At 35.9% G+C, this 15,875-nt stretch overlaps 2 protein-coding genes across 2 annotated transcripts; both read right to left on the minus strand.

Moving 5' to 3' along the window:
- Positions 1-14,055: 14,055 nt before the first annotated feature.
- LOC114163451 lies at positions 14,056-14,787 on the minus strand. The gene has a single exon (XM_028047761.1). The coding sequence runs from the start codon at positions 14,785-14,787 to the stop codon at positions 14,056-14,058; it is 732 nt and encodes a 243-aa protein (XP_027903562.1).
- A 180-nt stretch (positions 14,788-14,967) lies between these two features.
- On the minus strand, positions 14,968-15,774 carry LOC114163452. The gene is made up of 3 exons (XM_028047762.1): positions 15,761-15,774; positions 15,415-15,697; positions 14,968-15,327 (listed from the first exon to the last, which is right to left on the minus strand). The coding sequence occupies exons 1-3, from the start codon at positions 15,772-15,774 to the stop codon at positions 14,968-14,970; spliced, it is 657 nt and encodes a 218-aa protein (XP_027903563.1).
- Between the last annotated feature and the right edge of the window lie 101 nt (positions 15,775-15,875).

Here is a 15,875-nt window from a genome sequence, read left to right on the forward strand (position 1 = left end):
AATCTGAATTATTAGGGTTAATTCATTCTGATCTAGCCAACTTAAAACAGACTATGTCTAGAGGTGGTAAACATTATTTTGTAACCTTTATAGATGATTATTCTAGATACACTAAAGTGTACTTAATTAAGCATAAAGATGAAGCTTTCGATGTGTTTTTAAAATATAAGGCAGAAGTAGAAAATCAATTGAATAAGAAAATTAAAAGGATTAGATCAGATAGAGGTGGTGAATATGTTCTGTTTAATGAATATTGTGTTAGAGAAGATATCATCCATGAAGTAACCCCACCATATTCACCCGAGTCTAATGGAGTAGCTGAGAGAAAGAATAGAACTCTTAAGAAAATGATGAATGCCATGCTTATTAGTTCTAGTGCACCTGATAACCTTTGGGGAGAAACCCTTCTTACTGCATGTTTTTTACAAAATAGGATACCTCATAATAAAACTGGTAAAACACCTTATGAGTTGTGGAGAGGTTATCAACCTAATCTTAAATATCTAAGAGTGTGGGGGGTGCCTAGCTAAGGTAATGTTACCCGATCCTAAGAAAAGAAAAATAGGCTCTAAAACCTCTGATTATATGTTTTTAGGTTATGCCGAACATAGTGTTGCCTATAGGTTTCTTGTTGTTAAAAGTGATGTAATTGAGCATAATACTATTGTGGAGACAAAAAATGTTGAGTTCTTTGAACATATATTTCCTTTAAAGGTTAGTGGGACACTTGAACAATCTATAGATAATAATAAGGATGCCATGTGTGAGGTTTTAAGAAGAAGTAAAAGACAAAGGAAGGAAACTTCTTTTGGAGATGACTTTTATACCTATATGGTTGAAAATGATCCAACAAGCTTTCTAGAGTCTACTAGAATTTCTGATTCAAAACAGTGGGATAAAGCCATTACGACTGAAATTGAATCAATTCAAAAAAATAATAATTGGACCTTAGTAGATTTGCCTAAAGGAGCAAAACCCATTGGTTGTAAATGGATATTTAAGAAAAAGTATCACCCAGATGGATCCATAGATAAGTATAAATCAAGGTTAGTAGCAAAAGGTTTTACTTAAAAGTCCAACATAGATTACTTTAACACCTTTGCCCCTGTGACTAGGATTTCCTCAATTCAAGTTTTGTTAGCCTTAACAGCTACCCATAAGCTAGTGATACATCAAATGGATGTTAAGACTACTTTTCTAAATGGTGATTTAGAGGAGGAAATCTATATGACTCAACCTGAGGGGTGTGTTGTCCCTGGTCAAGAAAATAAGGTATGCAAGCTTTTAAAGTCTTTGTATGGGTTAAAACAAGCACCTAAACAGTGGCATGAACAACTAGATAATGTCTTACTATGTGATGGTTTATTACCTAATGATGCCGATAAATGTGTGTATTATAAATCTGAAAATGGTGAATGTGTCATTATATGTTTATATGTGGATGACATGTTAATATTTGGTACATGCATTGATATATATTCTAGAATTAAATTGTTTCTAGGATCTAATTTTGAAATGAAAGACATGGGTGAAGCCAATGTGATTTTAGGTATTAGAATCATAAGGATGAGAGATAGTATATTACTATCCCAAGAACGATATATTGAGAAACTTCTTAGGAAGTTTGGATATTATGAGTTCAAACCAGTGAGTACCCCTTATGATGTTAACTCTAAATTAATGAAAAATAGAGGAGAATCTATTTCTCAACCTCAATATGCCCAGATAATTGGGAGCTTACTACACTTAATGAGCTTTTCAAGACCTGATATTGCTTATGCAGTAGGTAGACTAAGTAGGTACACTCAATGTCCTAATCAAGAACATTGGGATGCACTTGCAAGACATTTGAAATACTTACGAGGTTCAATGGTATAGTGATGCTAACTGGATCTCTGATTCAGATGAGATAAAATCCACTAGTGGTTATGTATTCACACTTGGGCGTGGTGCGATTACATGGAGATTAGCCAGGCAAACAATTATTGCAAGATCAATAATGGAATCTGAGTTTGGTGCTCTCGAAATGGCTGGTAGTGAGGCTGAGTGGTTGAAAAACTTCTTAGCCAACATTCCTCTAGGAATGAAACCAACCCCATTTGTTTTAGTTCATTGTGATTGCCAATCAACAATAGCTATAGCTAAAAACAAGAACTACAATGGGAAGAACAAACATATTCAATTTAGACATAATTTGGTTAAACAACTGCTAAAGAGTGGAATTATTTCCATTGATTATGTGAGGTTAGAACAAAATCTAGTAGATCCTTTCACTTAACCCATGGGAAGAAACATGGTATTAGAAACATCGAGGGGAATGGAACTTAAGTCACTTGCAAACAAACAAGTGATGACAACCCAACCTTTGTGATTGGAGATCCCATGAATAATGTTCATATAGGTAAAAACAAGTCACTTGTTAGTTCTGATAGCACTAAATTGATTTTAAATCAATTATGTCCATTCCTATGGTGTGTGTGTGTGTGTGTGTGAAAGTGCTAGAGACTGCAATATTGAGAGGTTAAACTTTGCAATTAAAATTCTATGTGATGTGAGAATTTTAATTTAAGCAAATTTTTAGTGATTTTCATATCCCTTATGGGTGGTGTATGATTTGCAGCATACACTTGATGAAATCACCTATATGAGTGTCAAGTGGGGCCGCTTGTATGAGATCTTGGCATGATCTCTAGAGCACTCATGAACACCGGGCACACGCATGGCCTAGTAAGCGCAACACAACGATAACAACAAAGAATTGTGGGGGTGTATTGTGATTGATGAACCGCTAACACATCAAGTGTCCTTGGTTCATATAGCTTGCTATACCAACTACATTGTGTGTTAAGTTTCCTAATCTATGACTGGTTCATATAGCTTGCTATGCCACCTCTAATGCATTACATCCTATGTGAAACCCAGAATTTTCTCTTTTCTTCTTTCTTTCTCTTTTCTTTTGTAATATGTGGGGGATTGTTAATATAATATCAATATTCCAAAAGCCGTCCATATATCTTTTCGGATGCAAATATGGTGCACTGTTGCAACCATATATCTTAAACGTTGGATTTGTTATGGATATTTTCTCCTTCGCAGGCCATGGATTTTGGCCCATTTATGTCCCCATCCACCATCTATAAATAGAGCATCATTCTCCTTCCTCAAACACACACTTCCATACTCTCATTCATTCTTTCTAGTTCTCTCCTCCTTTTTCTCTTATATTTCTTCTCTCATTCTGGGTTTATTTATTTACTCTTTTTAAGAGTTATCTTGCTAGTTTTGAGATCCTCGGAAATTCCGAGAAGTTCTTGTTGTATCCTGGGGAGTTTGTGCAATACATCGCAAATAAGTCCTTAAGGGTAGTGAATCCACATGCCTCGGGAATTCTTTTTGATTCGTGATTTTGTCAGTTATTACAACATGAAATGGGTATTGTAAATGGACACCCGCGGGTAACGGGTACGTGTACAGATATCATAGTATCCATACCCGTGGATACCCGTACCCGCTATGTTTTAATTTAAATAAAAAAAGTAAAAAATATGATTAAAACATTAACACTTTGAAATTGAACGGGTTAGTTTTTATCAATTGGTTATAAAAAATTTATATTTCTAAACTGTCATTCAACACTATTTAAATGAGTTATTTGCATTTTGTTTGAAATTTATAAATATTATGCATTGTATTTTTATTTGAATTTATGATTAAAATATATTGTTTAATATTAAATTTTTCTTTTGTAAATACCCGTAGGTACCGTGGATATTAAAAAAATATATGGGTACTTGCATAACGGATACTTGCACGGATATGGGTACGGGTACGAGGCAGATATTTTTCCAGTAGCTAGGGTTCTTCCACTTTAATACTCTGCATCTTGACTTCCCTTTCATTAAAGTTAGTATATATTCCATATTCCACATAAATCAATTTAGTAGACCCATTTAACAATTGAGATGCATAAAAAACAATGCGACAGGTTTTTAAGCCCTATCCACTGCATAAAAAACTATGCATACATGTTGTGAGCCCAATGAGCTGGCAGGCTGGGCCGACGGGTTCAAATATGTGTCTTGACCTACCTTTTTATGGCGAGCTGGCTGGTTGGCATGTTTTGTCGTCATGACTTCTTCAATTATGGCAACAATTATGCAGCAAAATTCATGCGATGTAAGTATGTTACAACATATCATGATCTTTATCTCCAAAAGGGTCCAAATCCTTTGTTGAGCTTAAGCCGCAAGTTGTGGTTCCTATGCCGCAAGTAAAGGGATGAGTTACTAGTTCCATAACTGATTGAGGAATGCTGGCGTGGGAGGTTGAATTTTCTAAACCCATCTACCACTAGTTAGGATCTTGTTCATTTTCTTGTACTTGTTGGTTATCTTCTTAATGTTATTTGTCGAAGCTAGTAGGTATTGTAGAATCACTTGAAGAAATGTTTCGATGGATTGGAATTGAGAACTCATTTCGTGAATATGCTTCTCACTAGTTGCTAGTTGTTGTTTCGGTTGGTTAATCTATTGTGAATCATTTTACTGACTAGAACATGCTCGTGTTAAAACATTCATCCTGTGGAGCAATATATCCCACTCCATCACATACACTCGTCCCTTATACCTTCTACCTACAACTTCTAATCAACATCAGTTCCTAAGTGAATTCAGTAGGGTCTTTCATAAACTTGAATTGAGATATTCTTTTTCATAAACTTGAATTGTATGTTTAAGTTAGTTAAGATATAAGTGATGTAATAAACGAGTCTAGTAATGATAAGACTAAAGTCTTAAGTCTAAAATTCATGCTCAATATACCCATGTTTTGATAATAATATAATAGACAATAAATTTTTGACATATCTAAACAAGTTACCTAGTGAGAAACATGTACTAGAAGAAACATAAGACAATAAAGTATCTTTCTATTCATAAAGGCATCATCAATTAAGAACATTATCGTGTTTACTCTCAAGAATCACTCTACTAATAGAGAAATAAGATAAAAATAAGGAACACAAGAATATAACATGGAAACTCCAAAATCGAAAAAAAACCACGACCGTTGTATAAAGACAACCAGAGAATAATAATATGTGAAAATTTGTACAAGAAATAGACTACCCTCCCATGCTATTTAACCCCCAAGTGCACCCACACTCTGCAAAGCAATAATTTAACCCAAACCTCAACACTCTACTATAAAAGTATAAGAAAAGTCAAATACAAGTTTAAAGTGTTTTTTACTAGGGAGTGTTTTTACTAGGGCAAGAAACACCAAGGCCTGACACACCCCTAGCCAAGGGTCCTATCACAAGGAATATGGCCAAACAAATTCAAGAAGAGTTAGAATCCTCTCAACAAGGTGAAGCTAAGCTCCTCTTCACTTGGTTCATCATGAATTTAGACCTTGTATTAAGGGTCTTGTAGTGTAGGATTTCCTTTGAAGGCCTTGTATTAAGGGTCAAGTAGTAAAGGGTTTTAAAAAAAATCTTGCTTAAGTAGGGAGCCTCATATACGCCTACTTAAGAAATTTATTGAGGTTTAATTATGTTAATCTAGCTAGCTTAGGAAGGGCATCCCACACATGCCGCATGGCAAGCCCTTAGTGGAGAGTTCTTTTACAAAGATAGTGGCCATGTGTCCTTGTCCTATTGGAGAAGTTTTTCATAGATTTATTTGACATAATTAATGATTCGATTTTAGAAGAAACTCATATACTTGAAAATGTTGAAAATAATGAGATCTCAATAAATTATGTCATGAATAAGATAATATGGAACAAAAAACGAAGTCGACATTGACGAGACTTTTGCATATAACATAACGATAAATGTTATGAGTGACAATTATGATCAAGACCCAATGATCATTGACGATTGTCGACAAAGAAATGATTGACCAAAATGAAAATATGCAATAGAAGCATATTTAGATTTGCTTGCTAAATAAAATGTTTTTGGATATATAGTTCACACACTTGAGGGTGTAAAACCCGTTGGGTACAAATGGATTTTTGCCCAAAAAATAAAAATAAGAATGATGAAATTATTAGATACAAAGCATGGTTAGTTGCTTTCACCAAACCTGGTATTGATATATGAAGAGACATATTCACTAGTATTGGATGCAACAATATTTCAATATTTGATTATCCTAGTTGCAAAAGAAGGTATGCATTTACATGGATGATGTTACAACCTATTTGTACAGTTCTCTTGAGAATGATATTTATATGAAAATTCCTCAACGATTTAATTTGCTTAACAAGGAAAATTATAAGGAGGATTATTCAATAAAATTGAACAAGTCCCTTTATTTGATTAAAGCAATAAGGATGTATGTGGTATAATCGTCTTAGTGAATACTCTTTAAAATAAAGATATAGAAATGATCATATTTGTTCTTGTATTTATATGAAAATATTAGAAAATGAATTTGCTATAATTGGTTTTTATGTAGATGACATAAATATTGTTGGAATTTCTAATGAACTCACAAAGACAATTGATTACTTAAAGAAAGAATTTGAGATGAAGAACTTTGGAAGGACAAAATTTTCTTTGGAATTACACATTATGTATTTAAATAAAGATATTTTTGTACATCAAGAAGCTTATATAACGAAGGTACTTAAAAGGTTCTATATGGACAAGTCACATTTATTATGCACTCCAATGGTTTTAAGGTTGTTAGATGTTCATAAAGACCCTTTTAGACCTCTAGAAAAGGATAAAAAACTTATTGGTCCGGAAGTACCATATCTTAGTGCTATAGGAGCACTAATGTATCTTGTCAATTATAATCGACTTGATATAACATTTATTGTAAATTTGTTAGCAAGATATAGTTTTTCACTTACAAGAAGATATTGGTCTGAAATAAAACATATACTTTGTTATCTTAAGGGCACTATGAATATGGACTTATTTTGTCGAAATGATTCAAAATTATATCTAATGGGTTAAACATATGTAGGTTATTTATCAGATCCTCACAATGGTCGATAACAAACAAAATATTTATTCACATGCGGTGACACAATAATTTCATGGCGGTTCGTGAAATAAATCATAACAACTACATCATCAAATCATGCATAAATTTTAGCATTACATGAGACAAGTCGTGAATGCGTTTGGTTAAGGTCTATAATTCAACATGTGTAACAAGCTTGTGGTCTATCATCGGGAAAAATTGAATCACCCATATGTGAAAACAATAGTGCATGTATTTCTCAATTGAAATAATGATATATTAAAGGTGATAAAACAAAACATATTCTTCCAAAATTCTTTTTCACTTATGATTTTCGGAGAAATGGTGATATAGAGATCCCAAAAGATTCGTTCATGTGAAAACCTAGCAGATTTATTTACAAAGTCTTTGCCAAAAAGAGCATTTGAGCGATTGATTCACAAGATTGCACTCTATCATCTTAATGATGTAATTTTACATGATGAAGAGAAATAGAAGATGTGATGAATAATATTATATCGAAGAATAAACAGTGATGTACTTTTTTTTTATATCTTGAAGGTATTTTGAGAAAGTTTTACTCAATAAAATTCTTATAGAGATATTTTTATATAAATGATAGCACTTTTAAGAATTGTTAATTGTAGTATTATCTTAATATTATGCTCTGAAATTTTATTTTTAATTTTAATTATCTTTTTTTTATTATTTTAATTTTAATTAATATTAGTAACTAGTTTAATAATTATTTTACAAATCCTCTCAAGCTATTTCCCTTTGAAATCTATTTGTTTACTTATTTTGCTTTTATTTCAATTTATCATATTCATTTTTATTTTAAAATTAGCTCTCACTGAAATTTTAAGAATGTTCTTAACGGTCTAATGTTATATCATAGTATAAATTCCTTAACATAATATATATATATATATATATATATATATATATATATATTTATATTAGTATAAATGTATTTTAACATGTGTATGAGTGCGTTAAAAGACTTGTTTGAACAAATTTGATTATAAAAGTTCCTAGGAAATGGAAAAATAAAATAAAATTGTCAATTAATTATTTTTAATTATATATCATAAAAATATTCTACTCATACAAACATTTCACAATTTAACTTATATATGTAAGATCCATTTTCTTTTTGTCTTAAACGTTTAGGGCTTGGCCTTCTTAGCTAGGCCCAATGTCAGCCTACTTAGTACCTCCAGGACCCCTTTCAGTCACTTAACTTCCCATTCCGTTTTCTTTTTCGCAAAGACAATTCCTTTCCCTTCTCCATCTTCTAAGCAGAAGCTCTGCTAGGGCACAACAAGAACCTCCTTGGAGCTACTCGAACTCTTCCTCTGTGTAAGTTGAGCTCGAACTTCCTCTTCTCTTTTCCATTCCAATTGTTTTGGCTCCATCTTAAGTTGTCTTTGGAGCCTTATCCTAGTCATTGTGTACCTGTTTTTTAGCTTCTTAAACTGTGTTGGAGTTGTCGTGCTCCTTTCCTCATAGGGCTCATCTGGTCAAGAGTTATAACATCTGTCATAGGTAAGGGAAGCTAGGGTTTAAAAGCTTTTTATAAATATTTCATTTTTTAGTTCTATTTCATGGTTGAGATGCGTGTTTGATGTCTGTGTGGGTATGAAAATAAACTGAATGTTGCTTGGTATTATTTGAATCTGGCTTGCATGTGCGAACAGTGATGGAACCTGATATTCTCGCCCAAGCAAGCAAGCCTCACCTAAGCGAGAGTGACAGAAACTCACTTCAGGTTTCTGCTTGATTTGTTGTTCAAGCGGTGAGCTTCTATTTTGGGCGACGAGTAATCTTGCTCAAGCGAGAAGGTCTCGCATAAGCGAGAACTCTTAGAAACATGTAGTGCTCATTGTTCGAGCTCTCGCTCAAGTGAGCACGCCTAGCTTAAGCGAGATCACTTTGTCGCTTGAGCAAAGGCTCCTAACTTGACCAGGAATGGTGCATGAACGTGCTCTAGTGTTGCCCTTTTCTCTGAATTGGGTGTTGTCTCCATGATTGATTTGTTTCTTTTTTTTAGTATGAAGTATGATGTCACATATGTTTTATGCAATGTGATAATACTGTTATATGTTGTGCTTGGCATGAAATGAGATATGGATATGGTTGGTTGGTTGTTCATTGGCATGAGAACATAATGCTTGAGATTACATGTGGATATAGTGTGAGAACATGGATGTGGTACGAGCTAGACGTAATTCCATGAATCTCTCAGCGAGACTACATGATGGTGTTGTAGTGTATATAATTAGATAAGGATTCAAGTAAGGTTGCATTCTAAAACTCTAAAGAATTAGTCAGTCTCACATAGAGCAGACTGATTCAAGTGGTGAGAGTAGTAGGAGGTCCTAGTCTTTGGCAGGATAATGACCCTAGATGATCATAGGCTAACCTTGTGCGTGGTAGGGTGAAACCCATTGGCAATGACTCTATAGAGCAATAGAGACCACCACAAGTGCAAGCATCCAGACAATCTGATCTCTTTATATATATCCGGATAATTGAGTCATAGAGCCTTATTGTGTGCTTATATATATATAAACTAGTGTAAACACATCCGCTCCCGCGTTTGTGTGTAACATTTAAAAAAAATGGAATAAATGGAGAAAAGAAGAGAAAATAATTGTTAATTAGTGAAAGAAAAAAAACTATTAGAATAGTTTAATAAAAAAAAATATAAAAATAACTGTTAGTTTTTAAAATATAAATAGATGTGGGGAATTCTCTCTACATATACTAGCATAAACATAGGAGCCATAGCGCCTATGTGTACGCATTTTTTAAATATGTATGATATTATATTCGTAGTAGATGATGATATTGTAATATTATTAAGTTAATATACAAAATAAAATTATGTTTATTAAAAATAAAGTGAAATGAATAAAAAAAATGAAAAATAATTGTTGATGAATAAGAAAAAAAGAAGCAAAAGAAAATATAGACAATTTTATAGAAAACGTGTAAAAGTAACTATTAAGGATAAAATTTGAATTATGAAATGTAAACGCAAAAGAGAAAATCTTCTTTATATAGTTATAGATATATAAATATACATTAAGAAATTTTAATTCATGAAAATTCGCGTAGTTTTTTCTTATTTTATATAAAAAGATTTATAAAAACAGTTTATACAAACGTACGTACTTACATTTATCTTATAAACCTCACAAAACACATTACCGTGGACAGCATTAAATGGTGATGACCATAGTCGTTTTTTTGATGATGTTAACGATGAATCAGACCAACATTACAACTTAGAGCTTTGTAAAGGTAATAACATGAAATCATACATTTCCACAAAAGCCGTGGCAGCCACAAAAAAGCTGCGAATATTCAACGGTCTTAGATTTCGAAGATTTAGTCACTGAATTTTAAAAAATCATAAAGACATTCTTATTAGTTTTGATTAAACCAAAAGTTTGGTTAAATTTGTAAACAATCTCCTGAATTTTGTCGTCACATCAATTTAAGAAGAACAAAGTAGTGACAACCGAATCACTCTAAGATTGGCTTCAACAAGGGAACTTTGGTATATCTTCTACCCCTTTCGGAATTCAACCAATTGGTGATGATTTGGAATTGCATGACTCAAATTTTGTTGTGAAAAAAATGGTGTGAAGATGAGTAGGATTCCTCTTATGTGAAGAGTGGTTTCAACATTGGCAAACACATTCAACCATGCTCCAAAGTGGGTTGTTTCATAGATAACACATGTTTTGAAATATGATATGTTAAAGAGTGAAATATTTTGTGTATGTTGTCAAGAGAAGCAAGTAAATTTTTTTGATTGTGAAATTGATCACAAGATATGAGAGAAGTGTGTGTCTAGCTGTATTCCAACAATTGAATGGTTACCTCACTACTAAAGAAAACACCTCTATTCCGTACGTGATTGCATCATTTTGTTTCCTTTCATATCTTTTTTATTGATTATTTGAGCTGGGTAAGCCAAATGGGGAAAAACAAAATAAGAGTTTTAAAAACTATGGTGGTTAGTTTGGATGATGAAATGACTTTCAAATAAGTATTGTTGTCATTTTTGAACTACAAATAAGCCTTGAATGATAGCATATGGCTCATTCTTAGGTCGCCAAGTATCATACATTGAAGAAAAAGAGTGTATGCCTTTGTTTTTTTATGAGGGGTGAATCGGTTTTAAAGCTTTTTCGAAAAAAAAAATCACTTTCTTTAAGTTTCTTTTTTTAAAATTGTTTTAGTTTGAAAGCCATAATGTATTTAGTTTGATATCCCAATTGATACAAAGATAAAAAAGCAATACAAAGTGTGAGAAACCTAAGCGATGGTTGTATAGGCGTTGAACCAAAACGATGTAAGCTTCCCAAAATAATCATTGACTAATTTTTCATCTTTATCAATTCGATTTTTCTCTTCAATGAGAGAAACCTAGTAGATTTGACTACGTTTCTACCATCAAATTCTTATTGGATTTTGTGTTTAGGTTTTTCAAAGTTCGTAGTTTCGGTAAAAGTGTGATAACGAAGCCTTTAATGCAAGCAAGTATAATGACTTTTTCTATTTCTTGTGTTTCTCCTTCTTGTGAGCTTTAATAAGAGAGCTAATAGTATTGTCTCTTAATGATTATGGATTGACTTAAGAGATCACAACATTCTATATATCTTCGGATCTTAAATACAAGCATCATCTTCGATATCCAAATATGATAGTTTTCACTTTTAAAAATTGGAATGACAAGTGACCAATTTTTGGAAGATATATTTACAACATGCTTGCTCAAAAAATAAATCACTTTATACTATATGCATTCAACCTCACTAAGCTTAGTCCTCCGTGTAAAGTTTGCTTCACAATCGGAAGGATGTAATATGATAAAAATATAAAGCTAGTGAAACTTGGACAGAAAAAAGATAGACTAAAAATAGAGAATAAGAATTAATAAAACTCATAAACGAAAATGTCTATCTATAGACTTACAACCAATTTGAAATTTCTAAAATGTCTAACTTTGATAAATTTGAAATTTAAACTAACTTACCAAAATAAACAATAGAAAAGACAAAATATTCAATGATAACTATTGTAACGTCCCAATTAAATAAATAAATCCAATTTAATAAAATGCCCCATACATAAATATCCAGAGTACAGAAATTGGGATATGAAGGTACACAGTACCCCAAACATATTCATAACAAAAGAAAAGAGGCATCACACTGCCTAACGTAAGTATAATAGATCAAAAGTAGCACAAGCTCTTGTCCAGGACAAGAGAAATCTAACTAATAACATTTCTTCAGTGGAGGGCTCCATAGAGAGCCCAATACCAGTCCATAATCATCAAGTTGCAGCATCCCTATTGTCATTACCACTGCCACGGGCTCTCACATCTGCTCACATCAATAGAATCGATGATCATCGCAAAGGAGAAACACCCACACACAAACATACAAGCAAACAAAAGGGTAAGCTAGTGTAAAAGATTCTTATATCATATCATTCAATATTCAATCACATAGTAAAGCATAAATAACGGGAAACCACACAAGGGATACTGAACCATTTAAGACTCCAAGGCTAGACTATCTGGATACGCGTATTGAGGCACCACCACGAGACCGTGGAATTACGTTCTGGCAGTGAGGCATCACCACGAGGCCTTCGCAGAATTACATCCTTACATGAGGCACCACCACGAGGCCTTCGTGGAATTACGTCCTGGCCTTGAGGCACCACCACGTTACCCTCGTGGAATTACGTTCTGATGTTGAGGCACCACCATGAACTCTCACCTCGAGGTTCATGGAATTAAGTCTAATAGTTGAGGCACTCTACACCTAATGGACTAAGATTCCATCTCCACCTACAGCTTCATATCCCTGAATTTCTCTAATAGTTCCACCTCCTTGATTATAAGGTGTGCAGTATGCACAGTCTTTCTACTCAAGGCATCTGCTACCATATTTGCCTTCCCCGGATGATATAGCAGTTCGAAGTCATAGTCCTTCAGGAATTCCATCCATTGTCTCTGTCTCATGTTTAACTCATTCTGATCAAATAAGTACTTGAGACTCTTGTGATCGTTGAATACACAGAACTGGGCACCGTAGAGATAGTGCCTCTAGATCTTCAAGGCAAACACAATAGCCGCCAACTCCAAGTCATGAGTGGGGTAGTTTCTCTCATGCATCTTGAGTTGCCTTGAAGCGTAGGCCACTACCTTCTTCTCCTGCATCAACACACAACCCAATCCTATATGAGAGGCATGACAATAAACCTCAAAGGGTTTTCCAACATCGGGGATCACTAGGATTGGAGCACTCGTCAACCTTCGCTTAAGCTCTAGGAACCTTTCCTTACACTTATCCGTCCAAGTGAAAGGTTGGTCCTTCCGGGTAAGTTGTGTCAGAGGCGCCACTATCTTGGAGAATCCCTCTATGAACCTCCTATAGTAACCAGCTAAACCCACGAAGCTCCTTATCTTCGTCGTTGACTTGGGACTTTCCCACTTTACCATTGCCTCCACCTTTGCTAGGTCCACCGTTATCCCCTGGGCAGATATCAAATGCCCCAAGAACTGCACTTCATCCATCCAGAATTCACACTTGGGCAGTTTAACATATAGTTGCTTCTCCCTCAGAATACCAAGCACTAACCTCAGGTGCTCGACATGCTCCTTTTGAGTTCTGAAATAGATAAGGATGTCGTCTATGAAGACCACGACGAACTGATCCAAGAATGGTCTGAAGATCCTGTTCATGTAGTCCATAAACACTATCAGAGCATTGGTCTCACCAAAAGGCATAACCACGTACTCATAGTGTCCATATCTGGACCTAAATGCGGTCTTCTGCACATCATCTGCCTTCACTAAAATCTGATGGTATCCCGACCACAAATCTATCTTCGAGAATACCGATGCTCCATGCAATTGGTCCATCAAATCGTCTATCTTTGGGAGGGGATACTTGTCCTTTATAGTCATCTTGTTTAGCTGTCTGTAGTCCACACACAGGCGTGAACTCTCATCCTTCTTCTTCACCAATAACATTGATGCTCCTCATGGTAACGTACTAGGTCGTATGAACTGTTTCCCCAACAATTCCTCAATCTGACTCTTGAGTTCCACCAACTCTGCTGGAGCCATACGATACGGAGCCATCGATACTGGACCGGTTCCTGGCACCAGATCGATAGAGAACTCCACCTCTCTATTGGGAGGCAACCCTGGCACCTCCCTTGGGAACACATCCTCAAACTCGAGCACCACCGGAATATCATATGTCTTTTCTTCCTTCTCCACCTCTAGATTTGTGAGAATCATGTAGCATTGAGCGCCCCCTTGGATCTCCTTCATAACCCCTTGGGATGACAACAACTCAGGCTCCTTTGAGTTGGGAAACAATAACTTCTTCTTTCGGCAATCTATAAGAATGTGATTGGCAGAGAGCCAATCCATTCCCAAGATCACCTCTAACTCTTGTAGAGGTAGCCATATCAGATTCACCTTGTACACACGACCTTCTACCTCCACGAGACACCTAACGCACAAGGACGACGTCCTAACCAAACCGGACGCCGAAGTGGACACCACAAGGTCACATTGTAGCTCACAAACTGGCAGACCTAACCTTTGCACACAAGTTTCAAACGAAAAAGAGTGTGTCGCTCCAGAGTCATACAATACACATGTAGATTTACCAACAATCACACAATGACCCATGACGAGATTACATGAGCCTGCTGCCTCCGCTCCAGTCATGGCGTACACTCTGCCTGATGCCTGAGGCATGTTGCCTCCCCTCCTCTGTTGGTTCTAGGCTAGGACCGGAACTGGGGTACGTGTCCCTGTTCTCGTAAGGGTGGGGCAATCCCTGCCAAAGTGGCCTTCCTTGCCACAATTGTTGCACCTCTTGAAGTTTGCAAGCTGGGGGCAAACATTCCTCTTGTGCAGTCCCTCACACTGGTAGCACTAAATCCTACTCTGTTGGGAAGGAGGCTCCCTAGACCCATGAGACTGGGAATGGGGCCTAATATAGGGTTTCCTCCTCTCTTTGTGCCTATGCCTGGACCCAGATGGTCCTCCCACTCTCTTCTGGTATGGGTGTTGGGTTTCCACCTCCACCTTCATCTTCTCCATGACCCTAGCCTTCTCCATCAAGGCTGCAAAGTCCTTGATGGATAGCAGGGCCACCATCAAACGAAGATCTCCACGAAGGTCGTTCTTGAACTTCCAGCATCGCCACTCTTCATCCAACGGCATTGTGTAGAAACGACTGAGATGCTTGAACTTTTCCGCATACTCAGCCACAGATTTGCTGCCTTGAGTTAACTGCAAAAATTCCACCTCTTTAGCATATTTGACGCTGTCAGGGAAGTACTCGGAGAGAAACTTTCTCCTAAAGACATCTCAAGTAACTGGTTCCCAAGTAACTGGTTCCTGCCTCTCCTCCATGATGGACTTCATACTGATCCACCCGTGCTTAGCCTCACTCGTGAGCATGTACACCGCGAAGGCCAACCTACTCTCCTCAGGGCACATCTTAGCATCGAATATTCTCTCAATGTCCTTCAGCCACTGATTTACGACATCCGGACTGGTCTTTCCATTGAACTTGACTGGATGGTGCTTCAGGAAGTCTTCCAGACTCCATTCCCGGTAGAGAGGTCTTGGTTCAGGGCCGTGGACAGGGGCGACAACCCTATTCTCCTTCAACTAGCGGAGGGCCTACATGTGCTGCTTGTGGGCGTCCTCAGCAGCTAACCTTGCAGCCTCCATCTACTGCATCACACACTATTGCGGCTCTAAAGATGTTGCCTAGCGCTGCATCAACGCTTCATGTTGTTGCATGATATTAGTGCTCTGTTGAGTTAAGGCGG

This window comes from Vigna unguiculata, chromosome 9 (assembly GCF_004118075.2).
Source record: "Vigna unguiculata cultivar IT97K-499-35 chromosome 9, ASM411807v1, whole genome shotgun sequence".
In the NCBI taxonomy this organism is placed as follows: Eukaryota; Viridiplantae; Streptophyta; class Magnoliopsida; order Fabales; family Fabaceae; genus Vigna; species Vigna unguiculata.